This window comes from Dromiciops gliroides, chromosome 4 (assembly GCF_019393635.1).
Source record: "Dromiciops gliroides isolate mDroGli1 chromosome 4, mDroGli1.pri, whole genome shotgun sequence".
In the NCBI taxonomy this organism is placed as follows: Eukaryota; Metazoa; Chordata; class Mammalia; order Microbiotheria; family Microbiotheriidae; genus Dromiciops; species Dromiciops gliroides.
This window is the reverse complement of record NC_057864.1, coordinates 260736401-260763559: the sequence shown is the minus strand read 5'-3', so window position 1 is coordinate 260763559 and position 27159 is coordinate 260736401. Positions and strand designations below refer to the sequence as shown.

Here is a 27159-nt window from a genome sequence, read left to right as displayed (position 1 = left end):
AGCTTGCTCCTTTTTTTCTCATCTCATGTCATTTATATCCCTGTGCCACTCTTTTCTTTCATCCCTCTCTCACAAGATGGCCTTGTTTCTTACAAACTCTAACCCTTCTGTCTACTCAAATAATCCCATTTCATCCCATCTTCTCCAACAAATTGACTCCTTTGTAATTTCCCCTGTCACTTATTTTCAATCCCTGTCTACTGACTCCTTTTCTACTTCTTACAAACTGGCCATCTCCCCCATCTTCATAAAACCTTTACTTAATCCTTCCATCCCCACTAGCTGCTAGCCTATATATCTTCTGCTCTTTGTCTCCAAACTCTTTTAAAAAGCCATTGTGAGGGGGCAGTTAGGTGGTACAGTGGAAAAAGCACCGGCCCTGGATTCAGGAGGACCTGAGTTCAAACTCGGCCTCGGACACTTGACGCGTACTAGTTGTGTGACCCTGGGCAAGTCATTTAACCCTCATTTTCCCACCAAAAAATTTTAATTTAATTAAAATTAAAATAAATAAAAAGCCATTGTGAGAGATACCTCCACTTTCTCTCCTCTCTTACAATCTGACATCAGATCTCATCATTTCACTGAGATTACTCCCTTTATAGTAATCAATGATCTCTTAATTGCTTTACCCAAAGGCTTTTTTTCAACCCTCATTCTCCTTGACCTTTCTGTAACTTTTGACACTGTCAATCACCCTCTTTAGGCTTTTCTTACTCTAGTACCAGAGTAAACATTATAGTTAGATCATTAGTTTTGATGGCAGAACTCAAGGTGACAATTTCTTTTCTTTTGTGTGTGTGTGTGTGGGGGGGCGGCAGTTGGGGTTAAGTGACTTGCCCAGGGTCACACAGCTAGTAAGTGTTAAGTGTCTGAGGCCGGATTTGAGCTCAGGTATTCCTGACTCCAGGGCCGGTGCTCTATGCACTGTGCCATCTAGCTGCCCCACAAGGTGACAATTTCATAATAAAAACAAAAGATGTGCATTTGCAATTAATCCTTTTGAGTTCTGATGAGATATTCCATCTTCTCCAGCTACTTCTTCCTGGTTATGCAGCTTAACAAATGGTAGTGCTCAGCTGAGGGCATTTTCATCTGCACCTGGTCTTCTTCAAAGCACCTGGAAGCATAATGTTACCTTTATTTCCATCATCAGTCAGTTCCATGGTCTTTGCATAGTGTAATTTCAGCCTTAGAAGAGTCCCCAGGGAAACAGCAATAAAGAAAGAACAATTCAATTCAACAAATAATTATCAAGCATCTAAATGATGCTAGGTGGTAGGGATAAAAAAGATGATAAATGACAAAATCTGGGCCTTCAAAAAGCTTGCAAGTCTACTGGGAGAAGGTAGATATGAGATGTATATAGGTAAGTATGATACAAGGCAGGGACTGATGAAGACAAAAATGCCCTACAGAATTTTCAGGGAGAATTCACCCCTTTCCACTGGGGTGAAAGGGAAACCAGAGAAGGCTACAGTTTAATGGAAACTAATTCTAGAACTGACTAAATGACAGGTTTTATAATTTCCTAGAGTCATGAGAAAAAAGACCATATATGTAAGACACAAAAGTAGCTATCACATGGGGTGGTTGATGACTAGGGTATGGGGGGAGGGATTTGTCTTTAAACTAAGCTCATCAATACCTGAGTTACTTTGGACAAGCCATCTTTTGACCTTTAGTTTCTTTAACTGAAAAATGAGGGCCTTTTCAGACCTAAATTCTTTGATCTGACTTTAAAATATTTATGATTTTTTTTGGTTAACCACTCACCTAAACAAATGAAAACTTCTTTATAGTTGAATTTGTGAATTGCTGAAGTCAACAAAATTCCATCACCTGCTGCCCAATTCTCTAATATTGAGCTTCCCCAAATTTAGTTTGTCTGATCCTTGAAAAACAAATAAGTGGATTGGTATGAAACCTTTATGACTCTGTGCTGCCTATCACAATGTATCCTCTGCTGTCATAATATAGCCTTCATGAACTGTGTTACTGCCACACTACCCTGAAATATTGGAGTGACATTTCAATAGAGCATTATGGTTTCACTTTGCAAATATAATTTGATTTGTAAAAACTTGATTTGCATGCAACTTTTGAGAAACACACTGCATAAAGCAAGATACATCTGTACAAGATATGTTCTGAGTAGCAAAATCATTTCTACTTATGGTTGGTACTGAGTGCTTTAGTTAACTCATTGCAAATAAATCTCCTACTGCCTATACAACAAATCTTTTCTTTTGTTCTCCCTGTTTGTCATGTTCACTTTTTAGTTTTTAAAAAAAAAGTTGTTGACCTATACTGGAACTTTTCATTCTTTTTTCTATCATGTAACAATTTACTCTTTACCTCTGCCCACCCTATCCCATTTTAGACACGTTATAGAATACCTAGAAGGTCAGTTCAAGTGCTAGCCCCAACATTCCATTCCATTTTGATTTTTTAGTGTAAACAGTGTTGTTTCTTCATTAAATTGGCCCCTGAAACCATAAGCAGACATACCCATATATTGTCCTGAAACTGAACTTTAGCAATTATTTTTTTAAGTACCTAATACGTACAGAATCCTAAACCAGTTGGTAGAAGAGATAAAAAGATTTAATAAGCCAGGACCCCTCCCCTCATGGAGTTCACAGTCTGTTTGGGGGATAGATACACATGCAGCTGTCATACAAAATCAAATGTGATAATTATAGAAGAGAACCAAGCCTCCTGTGTGCATCGAAGGGGAGTGAAACCCATTACGTAGTCAGGAGACCAGTTAAAGTGTTTTAAAGGAGGTAGCATTTGAGTTGTGCCTTTATGGGTAGAATTACAGTAAGTAGGTATGAGAATTGGATTAAGGACATTCTGGGCTTGGAGACCAATGTCCATGGTGTGAGATTTATGATCTAATATCCAATTTTAAATCTCACAATGGAAAGGCATGGAAGTGGGACAGTAGAAGACCTGTTTTGCAGGAAGGGAAGGCAGAACCTAGTTCCATTTGGCTGAAACTTTGATTAAATGGAATGGAATAGCATGAGATAAAGCTGCAAAGGGTAGGGTGGCAGAAGACTGAGGAAGGCCTTCAGCGTTAGGCTGAGGAATTTTATTTTTTTTAGATGTCGATAGACTTTAGACCAGACTTTGCATGAGGATTTTACACTTGAGCAGGATCAAATCCCAATCCTGCTGTGCCATTTATCCCTGTGAGGGTTGGGAATGAGTGAAAGAATAGGAACACATTTCACAAATTTGCTTAATTATGGCATTTACATTTAGTCTAAAATTGAAAACAATTATATTAAAGTAGAGTCAGATTTTGGGAATGTCTAAAATGTGAATATCATTTTTGTTTTTTTAAAGTGTAGGTTTTGCTTATTACTTAAAATATTTTGGTTTGGCACGTGAGAAGTATCCATTAAATATGTCTTCATTTTGGTATAATTTACACATACATATTTTTTGTAATAATATAAATTCCTTTAAAAGCTTATTTCTCTAATTTAACATGTGTTTATTTTAAGGTCATCTTCCAATTGGTGTCTATCTCTTGGCACACACACAGTCACATGCAAATACATGCAACTCCAATATAAACCCATAGTGTGCTATAGCAGTTTCCTTCATAAAAATGTAAACTGGTTAGTCCTAAGTTCTTATAGACTATTGGAACACAAACCCATGATTTCATTCAGCATGTGGGATCCCATTTCTAAAAACAAGCATGCAAGTAGAAGAAAGGAGTCTCATCTTACCTTATAAATGATCTCAGGTTTTTAGGCTTCTGTAGTCTACTCAGTAAGTGAGAAGCAGCATTAAATTGTGAGCTTATTAGAAGTGGTCATTAAAACATTTGGCAGGTGGATTGACTTCAGATGATGCTCCCTGACAGAGCTGAGGATGAGGGTCTCAGGGTTAAGGATGATCCTAGTGCTTTTCCTGGTTATGTACCCAGAGTCCAAGTCTCCTTCTCTGGCTTCACTTATTTGCCATCAACCACTACCACCAGAATCACTTTCCCTCAAATTAGGGCAAGTATTGATGTAGGAGGCAAAAAGGGGTTAACCCTAAGATCCAAGCTCTAATTCAGATATTAGCTCCAAAAGGGAGTTAGACCCCAGTTAATGAATAACTTACAAGTCGGCATACTAGGTTCTTGTACACAGAGAAATCAGTGCCCATAATGGGAACAGAGGGAGAGAGGCCATGAGGACCTTAGACTAAATGACAAGGGTATAGAAATTCTAATGAAAAATGGAGATATTTTGAAACTAGCCATGGGAACCAGAAAGAGACATACTCAGAAAAGGCCAAATTTGTCCCCAGATTCACCTTATGACGTGTAAACCCCCAAAAAACACCTCCACTGAAAAAGGTACCCACCTTGGGGTTTGGCTTAGGACCCCAGGAACTCCAAATTAGGATGAGCCCTCCCTTGTAACACCCCTAGGTGGAGAATATTATAATGAGTAGGATAGGCCCTACCTATACCTCCCCAAGGTGGAGATTATTATAATGAGACTGATAATCAGTTTATCTATACTATAAATATAACTGTCTTTTCTTTCACTATTAGAGAGATACCTTTCCACTTTTCTGGTTCTCTCCCTGTGATCACTCACAGCATTGCAATAAAACTTGGTAAACTGAGTCACTGAGTCTTATAATTCTTTTGGGATGACTCACAATAAATTCGACCCCTAATTCCAGCCCACATCAGTATGGGAGAGCATCAAGGATGCAAGCAGAAAGAAGCACAGGCTTTGGACCAGTTCAAGAAAGCAGACTGGGGTAGTGCTGGAGAAATACAAAGGAAATAGCCTTAGAGTATTGTCATACTGGGAAGAGACAAAGGGAAAGGTGCCAGCAAAAGGAAGAATACATCACATAGATAACTTAGATTGTCTACTAAGGTAATAGATATGCCACAGGTACCAGAGAAAGACATGGCAATCAATGAATCAACTGATGAGCTAGATTATTTTCAAGACTAGGCCTGCATTTCAATGACCAGTGGGATAGCAATGATTCAGATGCTCTCTGTGGGTTAAAAATGCTGAACACATTTGTACAGAAAAAAAGGAAGCGACTGTGGCAAGGTATAACAATTTTCATTTTTATTTTGCCAAAACCATCATGCCAATATCTAGCCTTCCTTGTATGAGAAAGAAATTGGCAGAAGTAATGTGGGAAAAACTATGGGAGAACAAAAGCAAAAGTACCAACAACCTTTTATAAATTAAGTGAACAAATGATCAATATGTATTCATTTTCTCATTCATGCAAGCAACAAACATTTATTAAGTGCTTACTGTGTACAAAGCACTTTACCATGTTCTAGAAGAGAAAAAGTTTACAAAAATAAAAAATTTAGATGAAATATAAGCTCTCTAGCCTGAGGAGTTTATATTCTATTAGTATATGTAAAGGACAGACACTTATGAGTGGTTCTATGACCTGAGAAGTTAGATGACTTGTCACCCAACTAGCATGGGTCAAAGGCAGGTTCTGAGGCCTACTTTCTATGTATTTTGACACTGATATTTGCGGGTTTTTTGCTCATCAAAGGCTTCTCCCTTTGCCCATGCTGTCCCCATGCCTTTAAAACCTTTCCTGTTCAAGTCTGCGTTTGGTTAAGGCTCAACTCCTGGTTTACTTCCTATAATCAGTCTTCATTGTTAATGATTATTCCCTCCACCTATACTCATGTATATACTTTATATGTTTACATTTTGTATCTCCTCCCTGTCTCACTGTAGAATATTAGCAAGAATTATTTTTTTGGGGCAGCTAGGTGGCGCAGTGGATAGAGCACCGGCCCTGGAGTCAGGAGTACCCAAGTTCAAATCCGGCCTCAGACACTTAACACTTACTAGCTGTGTGATCCTGGGCAAGTCACTTAACCCCAATTGCCTCACAAAAAAAAAAAAAGAAAAGAAAAGAATTGTTTTTTTTTTCCTTTTGTGTTTTCCTACTTAATGCCTTGCACATAAGGAGATGCTGCTTGTTGGATTGGACTGTAGTTAGGCACCTTTCTTGAAAAAATACTAAATGTATAAATAACGAACTACTCAGCTTATGTCTTCAAGGAAGAACAGTATTCCAATTTAGGATGTGTAAATTAAGTTTAGGATGAATGAATACCATCTAATATCTCATATATCTGAAATGTTTACTGTTAAATTGCTTCATGTGTTATAATGTTAATTGGATGGTTTCTAACCCTTCCACCCCAAAACACAGCAAAACCCTCTATTTTGCAACTTCCTTTGTGCTTATTTTATATTAATAATTGTTTATTTGTTTGTTTCTAGGTTTTCTTTAGGAGATGCTAGAAGGCCACTTCATGAAACAGCAGTCTTGGTAGAAGATATTGTTCATACCCAGTTGATTAATTTGGTAAGAATATATGTATTGCCTATACAGAATGACCCAATTGGTATTATTTCACTCCCCACATATGGCTTTTCTTTCCTCTTCTATTTTTACTGTGTTATTTCTATTCACCAAAAGTAGCTTTCCTCAGCTGATTGGTAAGGGAAGTAAAGGCATTTATGTCTAATTAAAACAATTGCCATTAGGGTTTAACCTCTCTGCATTTTTTTTTTTGTAGGGCAGTGAGGGTTAAGTGACTTGCCCAGGGTCACACAGCTAGTAAGTGTCAAGTGTCTGAAGCTGGATTTGAACTCAGGTCCTCCTGAATCCAGGGCCAGTGCTTTTATCCACTGTGCCACCTATCTGCCCTCTTCTCTGCATTTTTAAAGAAGAAGATACTGAATCAGATGAAGCTAGAGGCAGCAGTTGACCGAGGGCAGAGAGAGATGGGCCTGGAATCAGGAAAATCTGAGTTCAATTCTAACCTCAGACACTTTAGCCATATGACTGTAGGCAAGTCACTTAACCTCTATAGATAGCTCTTGCTTTACATAAAGGGACCAATCTTTAGACTTCTGTGATTGAGTAATGTGAATTTGCTTATAGACTTAAGGAAAGGAGAGAGGGAGAGAGGCAGGAAGGGAGTGCCATACAGGCCAAGCCAGCCATGTGGGGCCTGGCTGGAACTAAGACGAATAAGGGGTGTTGGGGCACAGACAGGAAAGCATGTGGACATGCAAGGAAGGAGACAAAAACAGTACCCCAGTGGGGACAGACAGAAGACAGACACATAGGGGCCTGACATGGGGGCTGGTGGGAGGAGCAGGACAGAGGTCTCCTATCTTGGTGCTGAACTTGAGATCAGGTAACCGATTTTTTAAAAAAAAATTGTCAATTATTTCTCCCATTAAGTTTACTTTCCCAAATTACATATAAATACAAATTTTGACATCAATTTAAAAAAAAACTTTGTGATAGAAATTCTCTTCCTCCCTCCGCTCCCCCCCCCCAAGAACTCAAGCAATTCAATATAAGTTATACATGAGCAGTCATGCAAAACATTTCCACATTAGCCAGGTTGTGAAAGAAAACAGACAAAAACAAAACTTCAGATAATGGAACTAACAAAAAAAATTATGCTTCAATCTGACAATCTGATGGTCAGTTCTCTCTCTGTAGATGGACTGCATTTTTCATAGGACCTTCAGATTTGTCTTGGATCATTGCATTGGTGAAAATAAGCAGGTCATCTTACGGTATTGCTATTATTTTGTATACAGTATGTTTCATGTTGCATCAGCTCATGTAGGTCTTTCTGGTTTTTTGATAGCTGATCATTTTTTTTTATACTAAACTACATTTATATAGTACTTTATTTTTTTTTTTATTTTTTTTTTTAGTGAGGCAATTGGGGTTAAGTGACTTGCCCAGGGTCACACAGCTAGTAAGTGTTTAAGTGTCTGAGGCTGGATTTGAACTCAGGTACTCCTGACTCCAAGGCCGGTGCTCTATCCACTGCGCCACCTAGCTGCCCCTATATAGTACTTTAAAGAGAGATTTCCTTACAATAAACCCAAGAGGTTGATTCTTGCAACAACAGTAATAGATAACATTTATATACCTTATACCTGACAAAGAATTTTCTTCACAATAGCCCAGTAAAGTAAGTACCATATATTTTATCATCATCATCAATCAATTCACATCATCATAAATCCATCACACAATCATCATCTTACATTACTCTTGCCTCTGCAAGATATTGACTCTATTTTCTATCTTCTTTTACCCTATCTCTCCTCAAAAGTGATTTACTTCTGACTGCGCCCTCCCCCAGTCTGCCCTCCCTTATTTCACCCCTCCCTCCTTATCCCCTTCCCCTCCTACTTTCCTGCTGGGTTAGATTACTCCACCCAATTGAGTGTGTGTTATTCCCTCCTTGAGCCAGCTCTGATGAGATTAATGTCTTTGAGCCATTTTGATGAGAGTAAGGCTCATTCACTGCCCATTTTAGAAAGATTTCTCCACCTAATTGAGTGTGTATGTTATTCCTTCCTTGAGCCAGCTCTGATGAGATTAATGTCTTTGAGCCAATTCTGATGAGTATAAGGCTCATTCACTACCCCCCTCCTCCCCCCTCCTCCCCCATCCCCCCCCCATAATCCCTTTCCTGTTTCTTTCATGTAGGATTTTACCCCATTCTACCTCTCCCCTTCCCCCTCCCCCAGTGCATTCCTCTCACCCCTCAATTTTACCCTAAAAATGTCATCATGGGGCAGCTAGGTGACACAGTGGACAAAGCACCCACCCTGTACCTAGGAGGATTCGAGCCTCAGACACAAAACACTCATCCACTGCAGGACTCCGGACATGTCACCCAACTCCAACCACCCCACAAAAAAAAAGAAAAACAAAAATGGAATGCTTTACAGATATCATCCCTTCATAATCGATTTCCACCTGTGCCCTCTGTCTAAATTTATTTCTATCATCTGCCCTAATACTAAGAAAGTTCTTATGAGTTAGATGTATCATCTTCCCATGTAGGAATGTAAACAGTTTAACCTTTTTAACCTTTTACCTTTTTATGCTTCTCTAGGGTCTTGTATTTAAAAGTAAAATTTTCTATTCAGTTCAGGTCTTTTCTTTTTTCTTTTCTTTTTCTTTTTTTTTTTTTGTGTGGGACAGTGAGGGTTAAGTGACTTGCTTAGGGTCACACAGCTAGTAAATGTCAAGTGTCTAAGGCCGGATTTGCACTCAGGTCCTCCTGAATCCAGGGCTGGTGCTTTATCCACTGTGCCACCTAGGTGCCCCTTTTAACTCCTTCTTAAAGTGGGGCACTTTTTCCAGGATGCACTGTCCCAAGCTTCAGGGGGTCCCAGGTGGTATGATTTAAGGAGAGGCAGGTTTGTCACTCACCTGGCATGTTCCCTGGTCTGTAGATAACCCCAGGCTAACTTGCTAATTAACCATAAAGCAAAACTGTGTTCTGTGGTTGTCAGCTCCCTCCCCTTCCTGGCCCACCGCCACTCAAGCCTACTTCCTGGCTCCCAGCAGGGGTGAAACACCCAAGTTCTGCCTCAGAGCCTGCTGAGACCCTTGTAATCTCCCTACCCCTGCCCTGGCCAATGGCTCAGCCCTCTCACCAGATTATGAGCTTAGTTCCAGAAGATGTAGGCACTGCAGCTGATTCAGAGGCTCCAGGGTTCTCTTTTTCTGCCAAGGCCTCCCTAGGACTGGATCTGTGTCTGCATGACTCTGGGATTGGACTCCACTCCCTCCCCAGCCAAGCAGCTCCATCCTTCAATAAGCTGTCTTTGGCTGGAAGATATTCTCACTCTGTCCTTTTGTGGGTTCTGCTGCTCCAGGTATTGTCTTATGGCATTATTTGGAGGCATTTGGGGGAGAGCTCCAAGGCATCACTGCCTGCCCCCCGCCACCTTAGGATACTCTGTTTCAAATGCAATATGGTAGAGTGGAAAAGATGCTGTCTCTGGATTCCCTAGGCATGGGGTTCAAATCATTCCCTCATCAGCTCTGTGATGTTGTATAAATCACTTTGATTCTCTGGGCTTCAATTTCCTAATCTATGAAATACAAGATGTAAATTATATTATAAAATATAGATTTATATAAAATTAGAGTACTGGACTAGATGGCCTCTGAGGAACGTCAAAGCTCTCAATCTACATTCCCAGGATTTTCTGTGATCTAACTCTGACATTTAGTATCTGTATAATCAGATAAATGTCAAAACTTCTCCAAGTCTCAGTTTCCTCATCTGTAAAACAATGATAATGATATCTTTACTGGCTATCACTTAGGGTTGTTACAAGGAAAGCATCTGGTAAATCTGCAAAGGTTCTATCAGTACAAGCTATCATTATTTATTTAAATTGTCTTTTAAAAAATCAAATAAACTAGTTATTTTTCAGTTTGTCATTCAGAAAAAATAATAGCTTGTTATTATTTTTCCTTAAGTTCTGATTTAAAAATATTTTTATTGTTTTTGTGAGCTTTCAACTATATATTAATGGCCATTATTATCAAATAGGAAGGGGTTTTTCCCCCTGATTCCTATAAGGTTTTAGTTTTAGAGTCATTAAGGTTTGATCTGAACCACATCATAAAGGTTAAGTTAAAAATTCCAATTAGTCTCACAGACTTCAAGGTTAGGTTGGTTCCCTGACCTTTTAAAAATGTATATAATCAAACTATGATGACCTTATTGTTATTGATCAAGTAAGCTTGATGGAAATATGAGAAACATTTGCCCTTTAAAGTTGAAGTTTAGGTGAACAAAATTTTCAGTCGTCTTAGCAGACTGACTGTTGTTTGAAAACTCTTGTCCTCTGGCCTGGCAAGTCCCCTTAGAACATTTATTGACTTAGATGATCTTCATGTCTTCATACTACAGTGTTTGGGATTTTTTTTTTCCAGCCTGTGAATAGGACTTTGAGCACTGTGTCAGGAAGATCTACAGAAGACAAATATTTGGTTGTTTTTTTTTTTTAAGTGAGGCAATTGGGGGTAAGTGACTTGCCCAGGGTCACACAGCTAGTAAGTGTTAAGTGTCTGAGGCCAAATTTGAACTCAGGTACTCCTGAATCCAGGGCCGGTGCTCTATCCACTGCGCCACCTAGCTGCCTCTACAGAAGACAAATATTAGTTACAAAATAGAAATAGGATTAATTATTATCCAACTGCAGTGTAGTGAAAAGAGAAATAGATTTTTGACTTGAATTCAAATATGGGCTCTGCCACTTACCCTCATCAGACACTGACCCTCTTTAGGCTGCAGTTTCCTCCACTGTAAAATTTGGCATTTGGATTTTGTTTCCCTCTACCGAGGATGATCCTTCAACCGTATTTTATGCCTCTTCTTCTTTCCAGCCTTTTCTCTCTATATGGCTTGTACTGGTGCACATGCAAGTACACACATACACAAACACACCTACATATATATATATATATATATATATATATATATATATATATATATATATATATATATATATATATACACACACACATACATATTTTCTCTGTATGCAAATTTTTTCTTAGAAAATCCTTTGTTGAGGCATAATTGGAATCCTAATAGCCTTATGCTATAGGATCATCAAGCCTTCTGGGAGAAGTAGTTGGTTAGGATCTCCTTATCTCATTAGGACAGTCTATCAAGAAACATTTTTTAAGGTCCACCTATGTGCCAAGCACTGTTCTAAGTGTTGTTGATACAAAAATTGGTCAAAAAAAATAGTTGCTGTCCTCAGAGAGCTTACAGTCTAATGGACAGATAATATACTAGCCAAGAAATTCTTGTAAGATGTGATAAAGAAAGTTTTCCCGGAATTGGCTAAGGACCCCGTCTCTGATTTTTATTATTGAGGCAAAAAGCAGCTACTAAGGGTTTTTGAATAGTGCTTTAACAATATCAGTTTGGTAGCTATGTAGAGGATCGATTAGAAAGAAGAGGAATTTGAAGCATGGGTGGGAGACTATTGTAGTATTACAGGTGCCAGCCTGAGCTAAGGTTATGGCTCTATGAGTATAAAGTAGGGGAGGGAAATGATAGCTTTTATAGAGGCAGAATTAATAGGCCATTGATTGAATAGGGGATGTGGAAGAAAAAAGAGTTGAAGATGGCCTTCCCAAAAGTTGGGAATCTGGATGACTAGAAAGATGGTAGTGCCTTTGAGAGAATTAGGGAAGTGAGGAAGAAGGATAGAGTTTTGTGGGGAAGATAATGACTTCTGTTTCAGATATGTTAAGTTTGAGATACCTATAGCACATTCACATGGAAATTTTGAGCAAGTGGTGGGTTAAACTTGAGCTCTGAAGAAATATGAATGGTGGATAAGAAGATTTGAAAGTCATTTGCAAAGAGTAAACCTGGAGGACCTGGTGAGATCATTAAGAAAGACTATTGCAGGGAGATGACGGAGATGGGAAGACCAATTAAGAGGTGGTTAAAATAGTCTAGGTGAGAAAAGATGGGGTGTTAATTTGAGCATAGTCTCCGAGTCTCCCTTCAATCCATCTTTCACATTACTGCCTGAGTAGTAACCCCATTTAAAAAATTCTGAACTTAATAAACATCAACTAAAACAATCATTTCCAAATACCCATTAGGACAGAAAAAGAGAGGTTGTACATGAAACTGTGAATCTCTATAATGTATAGTTTGATCGTTCTTTTAAAATATGTAATAAAGTTAACATTACTTTAAAAAAGAAAGAAAGACTATTGCAGAGAAAAAGGACCAGGAGAGCACAGTGGGGGACACCTATGATTGTCAGGCATGACCTGGATCATCGTGATCCATATGATCCAGCAAAGGAGGCTAAGAGTGAGCCATCAGACAGTTATAAAGAAAACCGGGAGAGAGGAGTATTATCAAAACTCAATAACTCAATAGCCAAGAAGAAAAAGTAGTTATCCGTATTGCATATGCTGCAGAGGCCAAGAAGGAGGAAGAATGAGAAAAAGATTCTAGATTTTACGAGGAAGCATTAATTAGGAAGAGGAAGCACCTACTCTATGCCAGGCACTGTGCTAAATGTTTTACAAATATTATCTCTTTAATCCTCACATTCCTGAAAGATAGGTGCTATTATATTGTGTTTAGACAGACAAAGAGGAAGGAAGGAAGGAAGGAAAGGAAAAGAAAGAATGAAAAAGACAAAGAAAGACAAAGAAGCAAAGAAAGAAGGATAGATATGGAGTATGTTCATAGTTGTTTGCACATTGTCTGGACCATTAGAAGGTGACTTCCTTGAAGGCAGACTCTGTCACTACACTGAGACTACTCCAAGATTTCCAGTGATCTTTAGCTAGGTAATGTAGTAGCTAGAACCCTGGACCTGGAGTCAGGAAGACTTCAGTTCAAATCTGGTCTCAGATACTTGCTAGCTATGTAACCCTGGGCAAATCACTTAACCTCTGCCTCAATTTCTTCAACTATAAAATGGGGATAATAATAGCACCTGCCTCTTAGGGTTGCTGTAAAGATTAAATGAGATGGTGGCATCTGCCTTCAAGGAGCTCACATTTCTAAGAGGAGAGAGAAAGTATGCAAATATCTTCAACTGGGGCTCAAGTCCTACCTCTAACACATACCAGCTGGGTAATTCCAGGTCAGTCAGCTTCATAGAGAAAAGGAAAAGAGAATGATCTTGATCTGAGGGGATTTAGGAGAGACCAGTAAGAGCACTATTATGTGGACTATTACATGTCTGTGTCTGAGTCTCCTTGTTGCCATTCAGGGGTCGATGTGCTGATTCCCTGAACACCCTCTCCTGCGAGATCCCTTTTCCTCTGTCTCTTCTTACTTCATATGCCAATTCTTACCAATATCCCTTCATCTTCAGTTCTGTAGCTCTTGGAATCATCTCCCAAGAAAGAGACATGTCAGCTAAGATAAGCATGATACTTCGTCAAAGCTGAGATCATATCTTACCATTTCCTTGCAACCTATGATTACTCCCTTCTTTGTGACTCATCATATTTAAAATTGGGAACAACATTAGAATTCATCTAGTTTAATACTCTCATTTTACAGCTAGGGAAACTAAAGAAGTTGTTATTCGTGGCTATATGGGTATTAAAGATCAGAAGAAAGGATGGAACCCAGGTCCTCTGACTACAAATACATTACAAAATGTACTCAGATTCTTCCTGTGTTTTCCATGGTCTTTTTATACATAAGTTCATCGAATTATAGTCTTAGAGCTAGAAGGGGCTTCAAAGGTCATAGGGTCCAATCTTTTTTTTTTTTTTTTGAGTCCAGTCCTTTTTATAGATGAAGAAACTGAGGCCCAGCAATGGTAAAGGATTTGCTGCCATCACATAGGCAGTAAGCATCAGAGTGAGGGTTTGAGCCCAGGTTCTCTGACTCCAGAGTTAAGGCTCTTTACATTGTACCACATTTCATTTATATTCCCCAACAGTAATTGACATAAAATGCACATTTAGTAATAATGGGCTCTTATTATTTATCAAAAGGCAGCATAAAATACAAGGGATTTATAGCATACCCCAATAAAATCCTAGGGTTCTTCACTGTTGTATGGTGCATAGGTAACCCAAGGTTCTGGTGGACCACACACCAGCTAGTATGGTCTGCTCATTTGGAAGAATGATGAGTGTAAGAGTCAGATCTGTATTTGCTGATGCTTACACTAGGCCCTGTGGCCATGGACATGCCCCTTCAAATATCTTTGCTTCCCATTTTATCAACATCCTCAATTCCTGTGATCTGCCATTTCACTCCAATTCAGCTACGCAAAAATAGTTATATTTTTGCTCTTGACTTCATCATGACAAAGTGGTTTATCTCCATGGCCCCAGGTTCTTGGGCTTCTTGAGCCTGACTGTAACTCTTTATTCTATCTTTCTTGTGCTCCATCTCTCAAAAATGTGACATCTGGTGTCACTACAAATTTCAATCACTTTGTACCACCTAAGCCACCCTCTTTACCCTGGCCTCCCTTCCTCCCTTCAGAATCTTGATTCTAGCTAACCGATACAATTTTATATTATCCTGATTTACATCGCCTCCTTTGCTCTCTTGTCCTATTACTACTAATTCCTTTCTAGACTCCCACATGAAACTAATCCCACCATTTGCCTGCATTGTATTGGATTAAGGAAGTTACAGAAAGGTACTGACTAGGTTCCCCTAAGAACTTGTTATTGGATCTGATAGGGTCCTCCTTGCTGCTTGCCATTCCCTTTCACTCTTCCTGATAAACTAGATTATGCTCCCAACAGCTGCTCTTTGATACTTTCTCCTTTCTCACACACCTTCACCACCACCTCTCCTCTTCTCTGCAAAGAGCATTGCTTTGTTTGAAAAAACTGAGGCTGTCCCTTGCAAACAACCTATTGTCTTCATTTTTATACTTCACATTCCCTCAGGGCCATCCCCATCCTCCTTTCCTTTGTTCCAATCTCAGAAGAATTGGCCCTCCTTAACACTAAACCCTTCACTTGTGCCCTTGATCTTATAGAAGCTTACTGCTTTTCTTTCCCCAATTTTCACCTTGTCATTACCCACCAGTTCCTTTCCTACTGCTGCTGCCTACACACGTGCCCAGCTCTCTCCTTAAGAGCCCTTCACATTCCTGTATTCTCCTCTTAAGCTGTCATCCTATACCTCTGCTGAAAGAAAGTCTTCATTTGGCTTGTTCACCCTGATCTGCAAGGCAAGCCTCAGGACAAAGAAAATCAAAAGTTTATTCTTATTTACTTAATTAGGATTTTTCCCCACCTTAAAATGTAAAAACATCGATTTTTAAAACTGTGTTCCAAATTCTCATCCTTCCTCCCTCTCCCCCCTTAAGAACACAAGCAATTCAATATAAGTTATACATGTGCAGTCATGCAAAACATAGCAGACAAAAAAAACATGAAAAAAAAAAAAGGAACTAACACCACCAACAACAAAATATACTTCCATCTATATTCAGGTAACATCAGTTCCTTCTCAGTAGATGGATTGCATTTTTCTTAAGTCCTTTAGAGCTGTCCCGGATCATTGCATTGCTGAAAATAACCAAGTCATTCACAGCAGATCATTCTACGATATTGCTGTTGTTTTGTATACAGTACATGTCACTTTGCATCAGCCCATGTAAGTCTTTCCAGGTTCTTCTGATAGCATCCTGCTCATCTTTTTTTTTTTTTTTAATAGTAAACTACATTTATATAGTACTTTATTTTATTTTTTTTTTCAGGGCAATGAGGGTTAAGTGACTTGCCCAGGGTTACAAAGCTAGTAAGTATCAAGTGTCTGAGGCCAGATTTGAACTCAGGTCCTCTGACTCCAGAGGCAGTACTCTATCCACTGCACCAACCAGCTGCCCCTATATAGTACTTTATTGGGAAATTTCCTTACAAAACATCCATGAGATTGATTATTGCAACAACAATAATAGCTAACATTTATATAGTACCTTATACCTGACAAAGAATTTTCTTCACAATAGCCCAACAAAGTAAGTACCACCACCATCATCATTATCATCCTCATCTTACATTGTTCTTGCCTCTGCTTCAGATTCTTCCCCGCCAGTTACTATTGCAAGAACAGGACAGTTTACAGGTAGGGGTATGTGACCAAGAACCTGTAATACAAAAAGTTGCAAACTTGGTGTCTACTTCCCTACCAGAGCCTCCCCTCCCCAGTACGGATTGATAAGCAGGGCTATGAACAGTGGGATACTGAGGCTGCCTGACTTAAATCCAATTCATTTTTACGTCATGATATCTTCTTCATTATGTCTCAGTCATCTTAGAGAACAAAGGACAAACATCAACAAATGAATCAACATGACGTTTAACACCTTTCCACCACACTTCTGGTCTCTGCTTGTTCACCTCTCACTTATTCATCATCCCTTCTCAACCTTGTGCAGTCTATCCTAAATCCCTGCCAACTGTATGGATGAAGTTTTTCTTTCCTAAGTCACCAGTTATCTCTTTATTATGAAATTTAATGGATCTTTCTCATTCTTCATCCTTCTTGACATTGGTGTTTTGATACTGCTAACCACCCTCTCATTGCAGGTTTCTCTATTTTCATTATACTGTTCTCTATCTAGTTGTTCACTTTCTACTTGTCAGTGATCATTCTCTAATTGTTTTGAAGGTTCCTGAGCCATGTGCCAACCCCTATGTGTGGGTGTCCTGGGCCTTCTTTTGCTGACCATATCAGCTTCTACAGATTCAACTGTCACTTCTGTACAAATTACTTTATTTAGCTAATCTTCATCTGTCTCCTATCTCCAGTCCTATCTACCTGATGAAAGCAACTATCTCTCAATGTATTAGAATTTTTTTAAAAGTATTTTACACAGAATAATAGTATTCTAGTATTTACAACTGTAATACATCTTTTAGATATCCTTTAGTTCAATCTCATCTCGCAGAAAAAGGAACTGAAGCCCAGAGAGGCTTAAATGAATGAGTTGACCAAGGTTACACAGTAAATAATAGAGGCAAGACTGGAACCCAGGTCCCACTGCTTCTTTTCACTGACAGTGTATTTCTAGGGTGTTGGATTGTACAAGGTAGCTGAAGAAGTTGTAGCATTTATGTGGATGAATATGAATTAAATAAGCAAATATATATATATATAAAATCACATAGTAGATTTAGAGCTGTAAGGTATCTTAGAGGACCTGCTTCAGTCTCTTCACATTAAGGAAGGCCTAAAGAGATTTAAGTGACTTGTCTAAGGTAACACAGGTAATATCAGAACTATGATTGGAACCACATCCTTGGACTCTAAATCAAATGTTCTTCCCATTTTTTTTCTTACTCCCAAATAGGAGTTCCAGAATTAGATTATCTCAAGTAAATGTGGTGATTAACACATATAATTTTAATTTAAATTGTGGTAACTTTTTGTTACTTCTTTAAAGTATGAAATAGATTTTATGGTTTTTTGTGAGTTAACATAGAAGAAAGCTGAGGATAGAAAAGCTACTTTGATAGCTTTTCAGTTTTGCTGGAGTTATTTAAAGAGAAGCGAAAGTCACTTTAATGACTTATTATTTTGACCTTTGACATAGAATGGAATACTTAAATTATAGGTTTTTATATTCTGTGAAGTCCCTTTGAACATTATATGATTACTTAACAGATATTTCACGTTTATTGTTGAAATGTCATCTTGAATCATTAAATATACTCTCTCATCTTCATCTGGTTGTTACTTTCATTATGTTAATTTTGGAAAAGAAACTAAGCTATTAAAAAAACACATTTATTAGAAACAGCATAAGATAAAAAGTAGTGGACTAAGAGGAGAAGACCTAGATTCTAGCTCAGCCTTTACCTCTAGCTGGCTATGATTTTAAGGAAATCTTTAAAACTTTCTGGGTTGTAGTTGTCCTTTCTAAAATAAGGGGACTGAATTATATCATCCCGATGGTGCTTTCACCTCTAATGATCTCACTATAGAATCTTGTAGGAATGTCTACATCTCAGAACTAGATTCCTATTTTCTTTTATTCATTTTCCTTCACATTTGAGTTTGTCATAACATGTTTGTTTCATGGTTGAATCTAAGAGCTTTCTTTTTATCCTTTCTAATGTGAAGTCAAAGTATGTTATTTCTCTAGAAGGAACTCATTTGCAAGAAAGTGTATTGGTTAATCAAGTCCAGATTTAAGCTTCTGAATTCTGAAAGAAGTTGCCCATTTGATTACCTTTGATGATGTAATGATTGGAATGATGCCACCTACTGGAGACTTACTATAGGAAAGCTCCATCATGAGGGGAATGCTTCAGAGGGCAAGGCCAGTGTGGATTTTCCTTGGCGTCAGGAAGTGATATTTGCTCATGGGTGCTGTCTATCAAGGCTACCAGCCAATCAACTTGAGGAGCCTCCTATTTTCTGGGAGGAGACAGGAAGGAGGAAAGAGGGCCTGTGTGGAGAGCTCTGCCTCTTTTGGGTTCCTGACTTGATGGTGGTGGTGGCGGCAGAGGACTTCACAGGAAATTTGAGGAAAGATAGGAATGCCAGGCTGTTGGAATTCTGTTCTCAATCTTTCTCTTTCTATTTTTCAATAAACCCATAAAAACCTAAATTTTGTTTTATCAGTGATTTTAGTCAGTTTCCCCCAAAACTGGGGGAACAGATTAGAATCCACATTTAGAATCTTAAATTACACAATGACAAGCTCTTGATATTTGGGAAGCTATTGCTCTAATTCTCTAAGTTCAATCCTACAATATAGAAGCCAAGTTGTAATCTTTTTTTTTTCTTTTTAAAGTTAGCGCTACACATCATTTTACATTAGCTATGAGGATACTATGCAACCTGGGTGTCCTAAAATTTATAATCAAGTGTGTATAAAGCTCTGGTATATTCAGGTTAATCCATTATTAAATGATAAAATAGATGTAATATACTATGTTTGTCCATTATTATTAGTAGTTGTGATCATATCTACTGGAAAACTCTAGTATTTCCATACTGTATTTTCTTTTCAGGGACAGCTGTCCCTACACCTCACCATGGTGAATATATATTGGTGCTGTGTTGTTCTAGTAAGTACTGATCTCTATCTGATCACATCCAACTCAGTCACACAGTAGGAGATAGGAGATAACATATATCTCAGCTCTTGAGAAGTATATTATAAAAACTAATCTTGGGGGAAGAAAGTGAAAAATATAATATCCATTTTCTTGGCTCAGCAGAAACACTTTTGAGCAGCTAGTAGCCATTGCTAGAAAGAGCAACTATTAATTAAATAAAATAGTAATCCTATACTTTATAAGAAATATTACCAGAAAACTAACTCAATCATTTGTTTATTCAACATTTCAGTTATGATATTCATTGAGAGGCACATGTGATAGAGTGTTATACTAGAAGAAAGACCTGTATTCAAATCCCATATTCAGATACTAGATTTATGATAATGGACAAGTCACTTAACCTCCCTTAGCCTCAGTTTCCTCATTTGTGAAGTGGGGATAATATTATCTAAAGAATGTGCTTCAACTTACAAAGTTGTGAGTTCAAATGAGGTCATTCCATTCAACTAAATAGAGATTTAATAAATGTATATAAAGCATTTGCAATGAAGTCACTATAGAAATGATAATCATTTTTATTATTCGTTTGTGGATATTGACTTATGATATTCTCTTTTAAGGCATTCCTAGGTTCTCAAATCTTGAATCAATAGAGTCTAAGCTCTATTAGGTCATACAAAGAAAGAACAGTTTAAACTTGATAATGCCTGTGTTCTGAAGAAAAACATCTCTTTATTATGAAATTCCTAAATTCAGAGAAGCCTAAGACCAGAGTTTGGTTTCTACATTGTGAATATTTTGTTTACAATGACTTATGAAGATCTTTTACTTTAATTTTGTTTCAATGAATTTAGTAGCCATATTGATGAAAAAGGGTCATTTTTGAAGGTGCTATACATAGCTGAGAAATAAGTATATTCTTTTATATCCCTATTCAATATATTATACTTTATATTATACTTTTTAATAAGATATTTCACATTTCTTTCTATTTTGACTTTGTTTTATTGTTTCTTTTTTGTTGTTTTATTGTTTTTTGATACCTAGTGGAGTCATTAGCTTCCACTTGACCATCTCTTATTTATTTTTTTTTTCATCTCTTATTTTTTAAGAGTTATTTTCTTCAGTGAGGTTTTACACCTCTTTTACTCTTTGGCCAAGGAGTTATATACTACAATATTTTATGCCTCTTACCAAGTTTAATTTTCTTGCATAGATCTCATTTCTTTTCCCTGTTTTCCTCTATCATTCTTATGTGCTTTTAAAAGTTTTTCCCTCCTCCTTTTTAAAATCTCTTCTTTAGCTCCTCTAGGAATACCTGTTGGGCTTGTGTCTAAACTGAATTTTTATTTAAGGCATTGCTTGTAGATGCTTTCAGGTCAATGTCTTTTTCTGTGTTTATGTCTTAAGTTTTCTTCTCACCATATTAGCTCCCCCCCCCCACCAAGGAGGGGGGGGCAATGAGGGTTAAGTGTCTAGTAAGTGTCTGAGGCAGGACTTAAATTCCCATCTTCCTGACTCCAAGCACTTCCTCCTCTATACCGTGTAGCTGTCTCTTTATTTTACAAATGAGGAAACTGAAGATTAGACCTGAGGTCACACAGCCAGCTATTAATTTTTTAGAATTAGAAAAATGTCATTCAGAGCCTTCACTCCTGTTAATATATAGATGGGCAGTTACACTGGGTAATACATATCTATCAGAGTCCACATCGAAATGACATTCTTGTCCATAGTGAGATCCCCCAAGTTTTTATGTTTCTGGTTCACTCCTTGCTGGTTTAATCAACCCTGAGCATTACAGAACCTCCCCAAAAGTTTCCTGAACCACTCACTAGAATTTGGTGTAGCCATCCATATAGGAAAAGAAGAATGTCCACTGTCTAAATCACAATATAAAGTTAGATGATAAAATGATGAGGGTCATTAATCAGTATCTGAGTATGTAATTGGGAAAAGTATAATAGAAAAAATATGATTAGCTGAACACATTTTGTGAATGACAGAAAGGCACTAGACGACCTGTGTCTCCACTTTTCCTGGAAATCTCAAGAGGAAAAAAAAGGAAGGCCCCCAACACAATCTATAGCCAGACACCTTGTGAAAGACATGGATAGGAGGCACCCTGAGTGGACAGACACAGTAAGGTGTCACTGGGGAAAATCCTTACAATGATGAGATTAAAGATGCATATGACAAATTATATAGCAATAATATAAGCATAAATCCTGGATTGCTTCTAATCAGTAGTCGAAGTAGCCTGTTTTTCTATTTCCATTCATTCTTTCATTTATTCATTAAACATTTGTTTTATATTTAGGCATTTACTCCTATGAATTAAGATATTACTCTTCTTTAAAAATGAAAACACCCCTAAAAAGGGTATGATAGCACATAATTCATTATCATCCATTAATAACTTAATATGCATTCATTTATCTGATTATTTTCTTTTTGGGTGGGGCCAGTGGGGTTAAATGACTTGCCCAGGGTCACATAGCTAGTACATGTCAAGCGTCTGAGGCTGGTTTGAACTCAGGTCCTCCTGAATCCAGGGCTGGTGCTTTGATTATTTTTTTAATATGAAAACTAAAGAATGGAAGATTTGATGGTGGTTTCAATAGTGACTATTTTGTTAAAGAACCACTATTACCCATTAAGTTATGAAATTCAAAAGGTTAGGCGTGTTTCTCTAACCTATTATGTCTGCCATCCATTAATTTATCTAAACCTTCTCGAATCTCTGTTTTGAAATGATAACAGTTCTTGTTCATTTAGTTTAAAGTGCCTGTTGTAAAATAGAATGCTAACTTTTATCCTAAATGTAAATATTTTCTATGCTAACCCTCTCTCTGACTTATTTAATTTTTTGAACTGTCAGGAACCTAATTATTATTATAATTTTTCTATCTTCATTTCATGGGAATTTTCCTCTCTCAATTTTATTTACTGCCCATTTATAAATCATTTCTAGTTTTTATAGTAGGTCTGATCATAATATTCCAAGTACAAATGCACAGTGCTAAACAATAAAAACAAAAAAGGTGGGGAACAGCTAGGTGGCACAGTGGGTAAAGCACTGGCCTTGGATTCAGGAAGACCTGAGTTCAAATCTGATCTCAGACACTTGTTACTTACTAGCTGTATGACCCCGGGCAAGTTATTTAACCCTCATTGTCCCACCCCCACACCCCCCCAAAAATCACACAAATAAAAAACAAATGTGTAGTACTCTTTTTTTTCTTGATACATTTTGTTTTAACATTATGTTAAATTTTAAACTTATCCCTCTCCCTCCATTGGAAAATTGGAAAAGAAGGAAGAGGCCAAGTTGTAAATGCCAAACAAATGATTTTATATTTAATCCTGGAAAAAATAAGGAGCTACTGGAATTTATTGAATAGGTTGGGGTATGTGCATGCCATATGGTCAGACCTGCTCTTTAGGAGGATGACTTAGCAGCTGATTGGAAGATGGATTGAAGAGAGACTTGAAGCACTTTTGGGTAGGCGACTATTGAAATAATTAAGGTGAAAAGGTGCTCAGGGCCTGTACTACATTGGTGGTTGTGTGAATTGAGAAAAAAAGGATGTATACTAGAAATTTTGTGAAGGTAGAAACATCAAGATTTGTGAACAGATTATATATACTGGGTTGAGTGGAACTGAGGAGTGGAGGATAAAACTAAGATTGTAGGCCTCAGTGACTAAGAGGATAATGATGGCCCCAACAGCACTAACAGAGAAGTTCAGAAAAGGGGAGATTTTGGAGAGAACAATAATGAGTTGAATCTGAGGTGTCTACAAGACAACAAACTTCTAAAAGACAGTTGTTGATGAAGAACTAGGAGCTTAGGACAGAAATTGGGCTGGATTTCTAAATCTGGGAATCATCTACATAGAGATGAAAATCAAATCCACTAGGCTTTTCTTCTCATTATCTTTGACCTCTCTGTATCCTTTGACATTGTTGATCACCCTTTTCTTTTTTATAAATAATATTTTATTTACATTTGGGGTTTTTTTTAAGTTTTAAGTTCCAAATTCTATCCCTCCCTCTCTCCTTCCCCTCCACCTTCCCTGAGATGTAAGCACTCTGATTTAGTTATATGTGTATATTAATGTAAAAATTTTCCATATTAGTCATTTTGTACAAGAAAACTTGAACCAAAAAAATGAAAGGAAGGAAGGAAGGAAGAAAGAAAGAATGCATGCCTTGGTCTGCATTCAGACAATATCAGTTCTTTCTCAGGATAGCATGTTTCTTCATGAATCTTTTGGAGTTGCCTTGAATCACTGTATTGCTGAGAATAGCTAAGTCATTCACAGTTCATCATACAATATTGTTGCTACGGTGTATAATATTGTCCTGGTCCTGTTCACTTCACTTTGCATCAATTTATAGAAGTCTTTCCAAGTTTTTCTAAAATCATCCTGCTTGTCATTTCTTATAGCACAATTTCATCACAATCATATATCACAGATTGTTCAGCCATTCCCCAGTTGATGGGCATCTCCTCAATTTCCAATTCTTAGCCACCACAAAAAGAGCTGCTATCAATATGTTTGTACACATAGGTCCCTTTCTTTTTTTAAAATCTCTTAGGAATGCAGACCAAACAGTAGTATTGCTGGATCAAAAGGTATGCATAGTTTTATAGTTGTTTGGGCATAGTTCCAAATTACTCTCCAGAATGGTTGGATCAATTCACAACTCTATCAGCAGTGCATTCATGTCCCACCTTTCCCACATCCCCTCCAACATTTATCATTTTCCTCCAATCTGATAGGTATGAGGTGGTACTTTAGAGTTGTTTTAATTAGCATTTCTCTAATCTGTAGGATTACCCTATTTTTGATACTTTCTTCTCTTTAAATTGTCAAGATATCTCTCTCTCCTGGTTGTCCTCCTATCTCACCACTCTTTCTCAGTTTCCTTTGCTGGATCTTCATTCAGACCACAGCCTTTAACCATCGGTATCCCACAGGCTTCTTTCCTGGGCCCTCTTCTCTTTTTACTCTATACTACTTCGATTTGGTTGCTTATAAATCACATGAATTTAATTACCATCTCTTTGATGATGATTCTCAAATCTACTTATTCTGCCCCAACCTTTCTGCTGACCTGCAATTTCACACCTCCAACTGCTTTTCAGACATCTCAAACTGGATGTCTAATGGACATCTTACATTCAACACATCCAAAAAACCCCTTATTTTCTTTACTCCTAAACACTTCCCTCTCCTGCCTTCCCTGTTATTGTGGAGGGCAACATCATTCTCCCAGTCCCTCAGTCTTGCAATCCGAGAGCTATCCTGGACTTCTCACTATCTCTCACCCCCCATATCCAAGCTGTTGTCATGGCCTGTTAATTTCACCTGGGCCATATCTCCTTTTTTTTTTTTTTTTTTTGCGGGGCAGTGAGGGTTAAGTGACTTGCCCAGGGTCACACAGCTAGTAAGTGTCAAGTGTCTGAGGTTGGATTTGAACTCAGGTCCTCCTGAATCCAGGGCCAGTGCTTTATCCACTGTGCCACCTAGCTGTGCCCTAGGTCATATCTCTTGAATTTCCCCCCTTCTTTCCTCTGATATTGCCACTACTTTAGTGTAGGTTCTCATTACCTCTTACTTAGACTGTTGCAATATCAACAATCTCTCCCCACTATCCATCTTCCAGTCAGCCACCAAAGTAATTTTCCTAAAGTGCAGGTCTTTTGTCACCTTCTTACCCAGTAAATTCCAGTGACTGTATTACTTCCAGGATCAAATAAAAAATCTTTTGTTTGACATTCAAAGCCCCTTATGACCTAGCTTCTTTCTATCTTTCCAGCCTTTTTACACCTTACTCTTCACTATGTACTCTTTGATCCAGTGACACTGTCCTCCTAGTTATTCCTCCAAGAAGACAATCTATCTTTTGACTCTGAGCATTTTCTCTAGTTGTCCCCTGTGTTTGGAATCCTCTCCCTCCTCAATTTTTCTGCCTACTGACTTCCCTGCCTTCCTTTATGTGCCCACTAAAATTTTATCTTTTACAGGAAGTCTTTCCCAACACCTCTTAATTCCAGTGCCTTTCCTTGGTTAATCATTTCCTATTTATTCAGCATATAACTTGCCTTATTTGTTTGCATATTGTCTCCTTTATTAAATCTTTGAGTATAGGGACTATCTCCCTACCCCTTTTGTATCTCCATATGTGGTTGGCACCTAGTAGGCACTTAGTTAACTGATTGATTAATGATAGTTGAATCCATGGGAATTCATGGGTTCACCAAGGGTGGTAGTATAAAGCAGGGCTTCTTAAAATATTTCCACTTGCAACCCCTTTTTGCCCTAGAAATTTTTACATGACCCTGCATATATAGATGAAATGGGTATACATAACCTTTTACTGTTGCCAAATTGTTCACGACCCCCACACTCAGTTACCCAACCCCATATGGGGCCGCAACCCACAGTTTAAGTAGCTAGGGGATAGAGGAAGAAAAGGAGAGGGCTCGGGACAGAGCCATGGTCTACACCTAACATGAGTGAGTGTGATATGGCTGAAAATCCCTCAGAGGATACTGAGAAGTGGTGAGATAGAAAGAAAGAGAAGCAGGAGAGGGCAACATCACAAAAACTTGGCCCATAGAGGATATCTAAGAGAAAACTGATAGGGTCAAAGGCTGCAGAGAAATTAGAAAGGATCATTTCCTGTTTTATTTCTATACTTATTCAAACCCAAATTTGTGAATTAAAAAGGTTTTATGTTCAGTCCTTTCTCAAAATGAATGGATTGGGTCAGCTAGATGGTGCAGTGGATAAAGCACCAGCCCTGGATTCAGGAGGATCTGAGTTCAAATTTGACCTCAGACACTTGACACTAGCTGCATGACCTTGGGGAAGTCACTTAACCCTCATTGCCCCACCAAAAAACAAAAAAACAAAAAAACAAAAATGAATGGATTATTCCTCTTCAAGTTCACTTAGTTTTAGTCATTTCTTTTGACCAGCATACTTAGTCTGACAGACTATTGCTTTTATAGGCTGGTCCTGTGATATTCTGTAATTTTAGAAAATAAACAAAGAATTGTTTTAATTAAATGATGAGGTCTTGTCTCAGCTACCTGGTGGTAGAAATGCCATGTGAAAGACACTATTCATTCTTCTTCAACAGTTGTATGTAGCAGTTGCTTTTGCTACCTCAGTAATGGTTTATGAGTGTGTTTTAAAACACTAATAAAGTTTCCTGTGTATGATATTAATGAAAAGGGTTATCAAAATAAGACAAACCAATATAATTTGTGATTATATATTTTTAAAAAGGAAGTGGAGGTATCATGGGACCAAATGAATCATGCATGCAAACAATCTAGCTAACTAAAGTTCTAGACTTTATACTAAGTCATAGGTTATATATGTGTGTGTATCTTAGTAAACCGGAACACACTCTATGTTTATGGGAATGGGAATGGGATAGAGGAGTTCACAAAAGCCATCTGGGAAACCTCTCTGGTGTATTTTGCCTCTTCCTACTGTGGGGTAAACTGAGTACAACATTTGTAGTTAAAAGAGATTAACAACACACCTGCCTTGAAACAACACACAATGGGCCCATGATATATAAAACAGTGATAGTAAAGACAGTTGTTGTGTGTGTTACTTCTGAGTTTCCTTTCTTATTGGTGCTAGTAGGAAAAACATTCTTCTTGGAAGCACTAATTACTGACTATATGGTCTTTTTTTCTTTGTG

General features: G+C 37.9%; 1 protein-coding gene across 4 annotated transcripts in view; it reads left to right on the top strand.

Annotated features, from left to right (window-relative positions):
* SUPT3H (SPT3 homolog, SAGA and STAGA complex component) overlaps positions 1–27159 on the top strand; it is a 675661-nt gene that overhangs the window by 347706 nt on the left and 300796 nt on the right. For all 4 annotated transcript variants that reach the window (XM_043964162.1, XM_043964163.1, XM_043964161.1 and 1 more), the window contains exon 3: positions 6309–6393. In XM_043964162.1, the coding sequence (XP_043820097.1) occupies positions 6309–6393 (85 nt within the window). The remainder of the gene's footprint in view (positions 1–6308; positions 6394–27159) is intronic.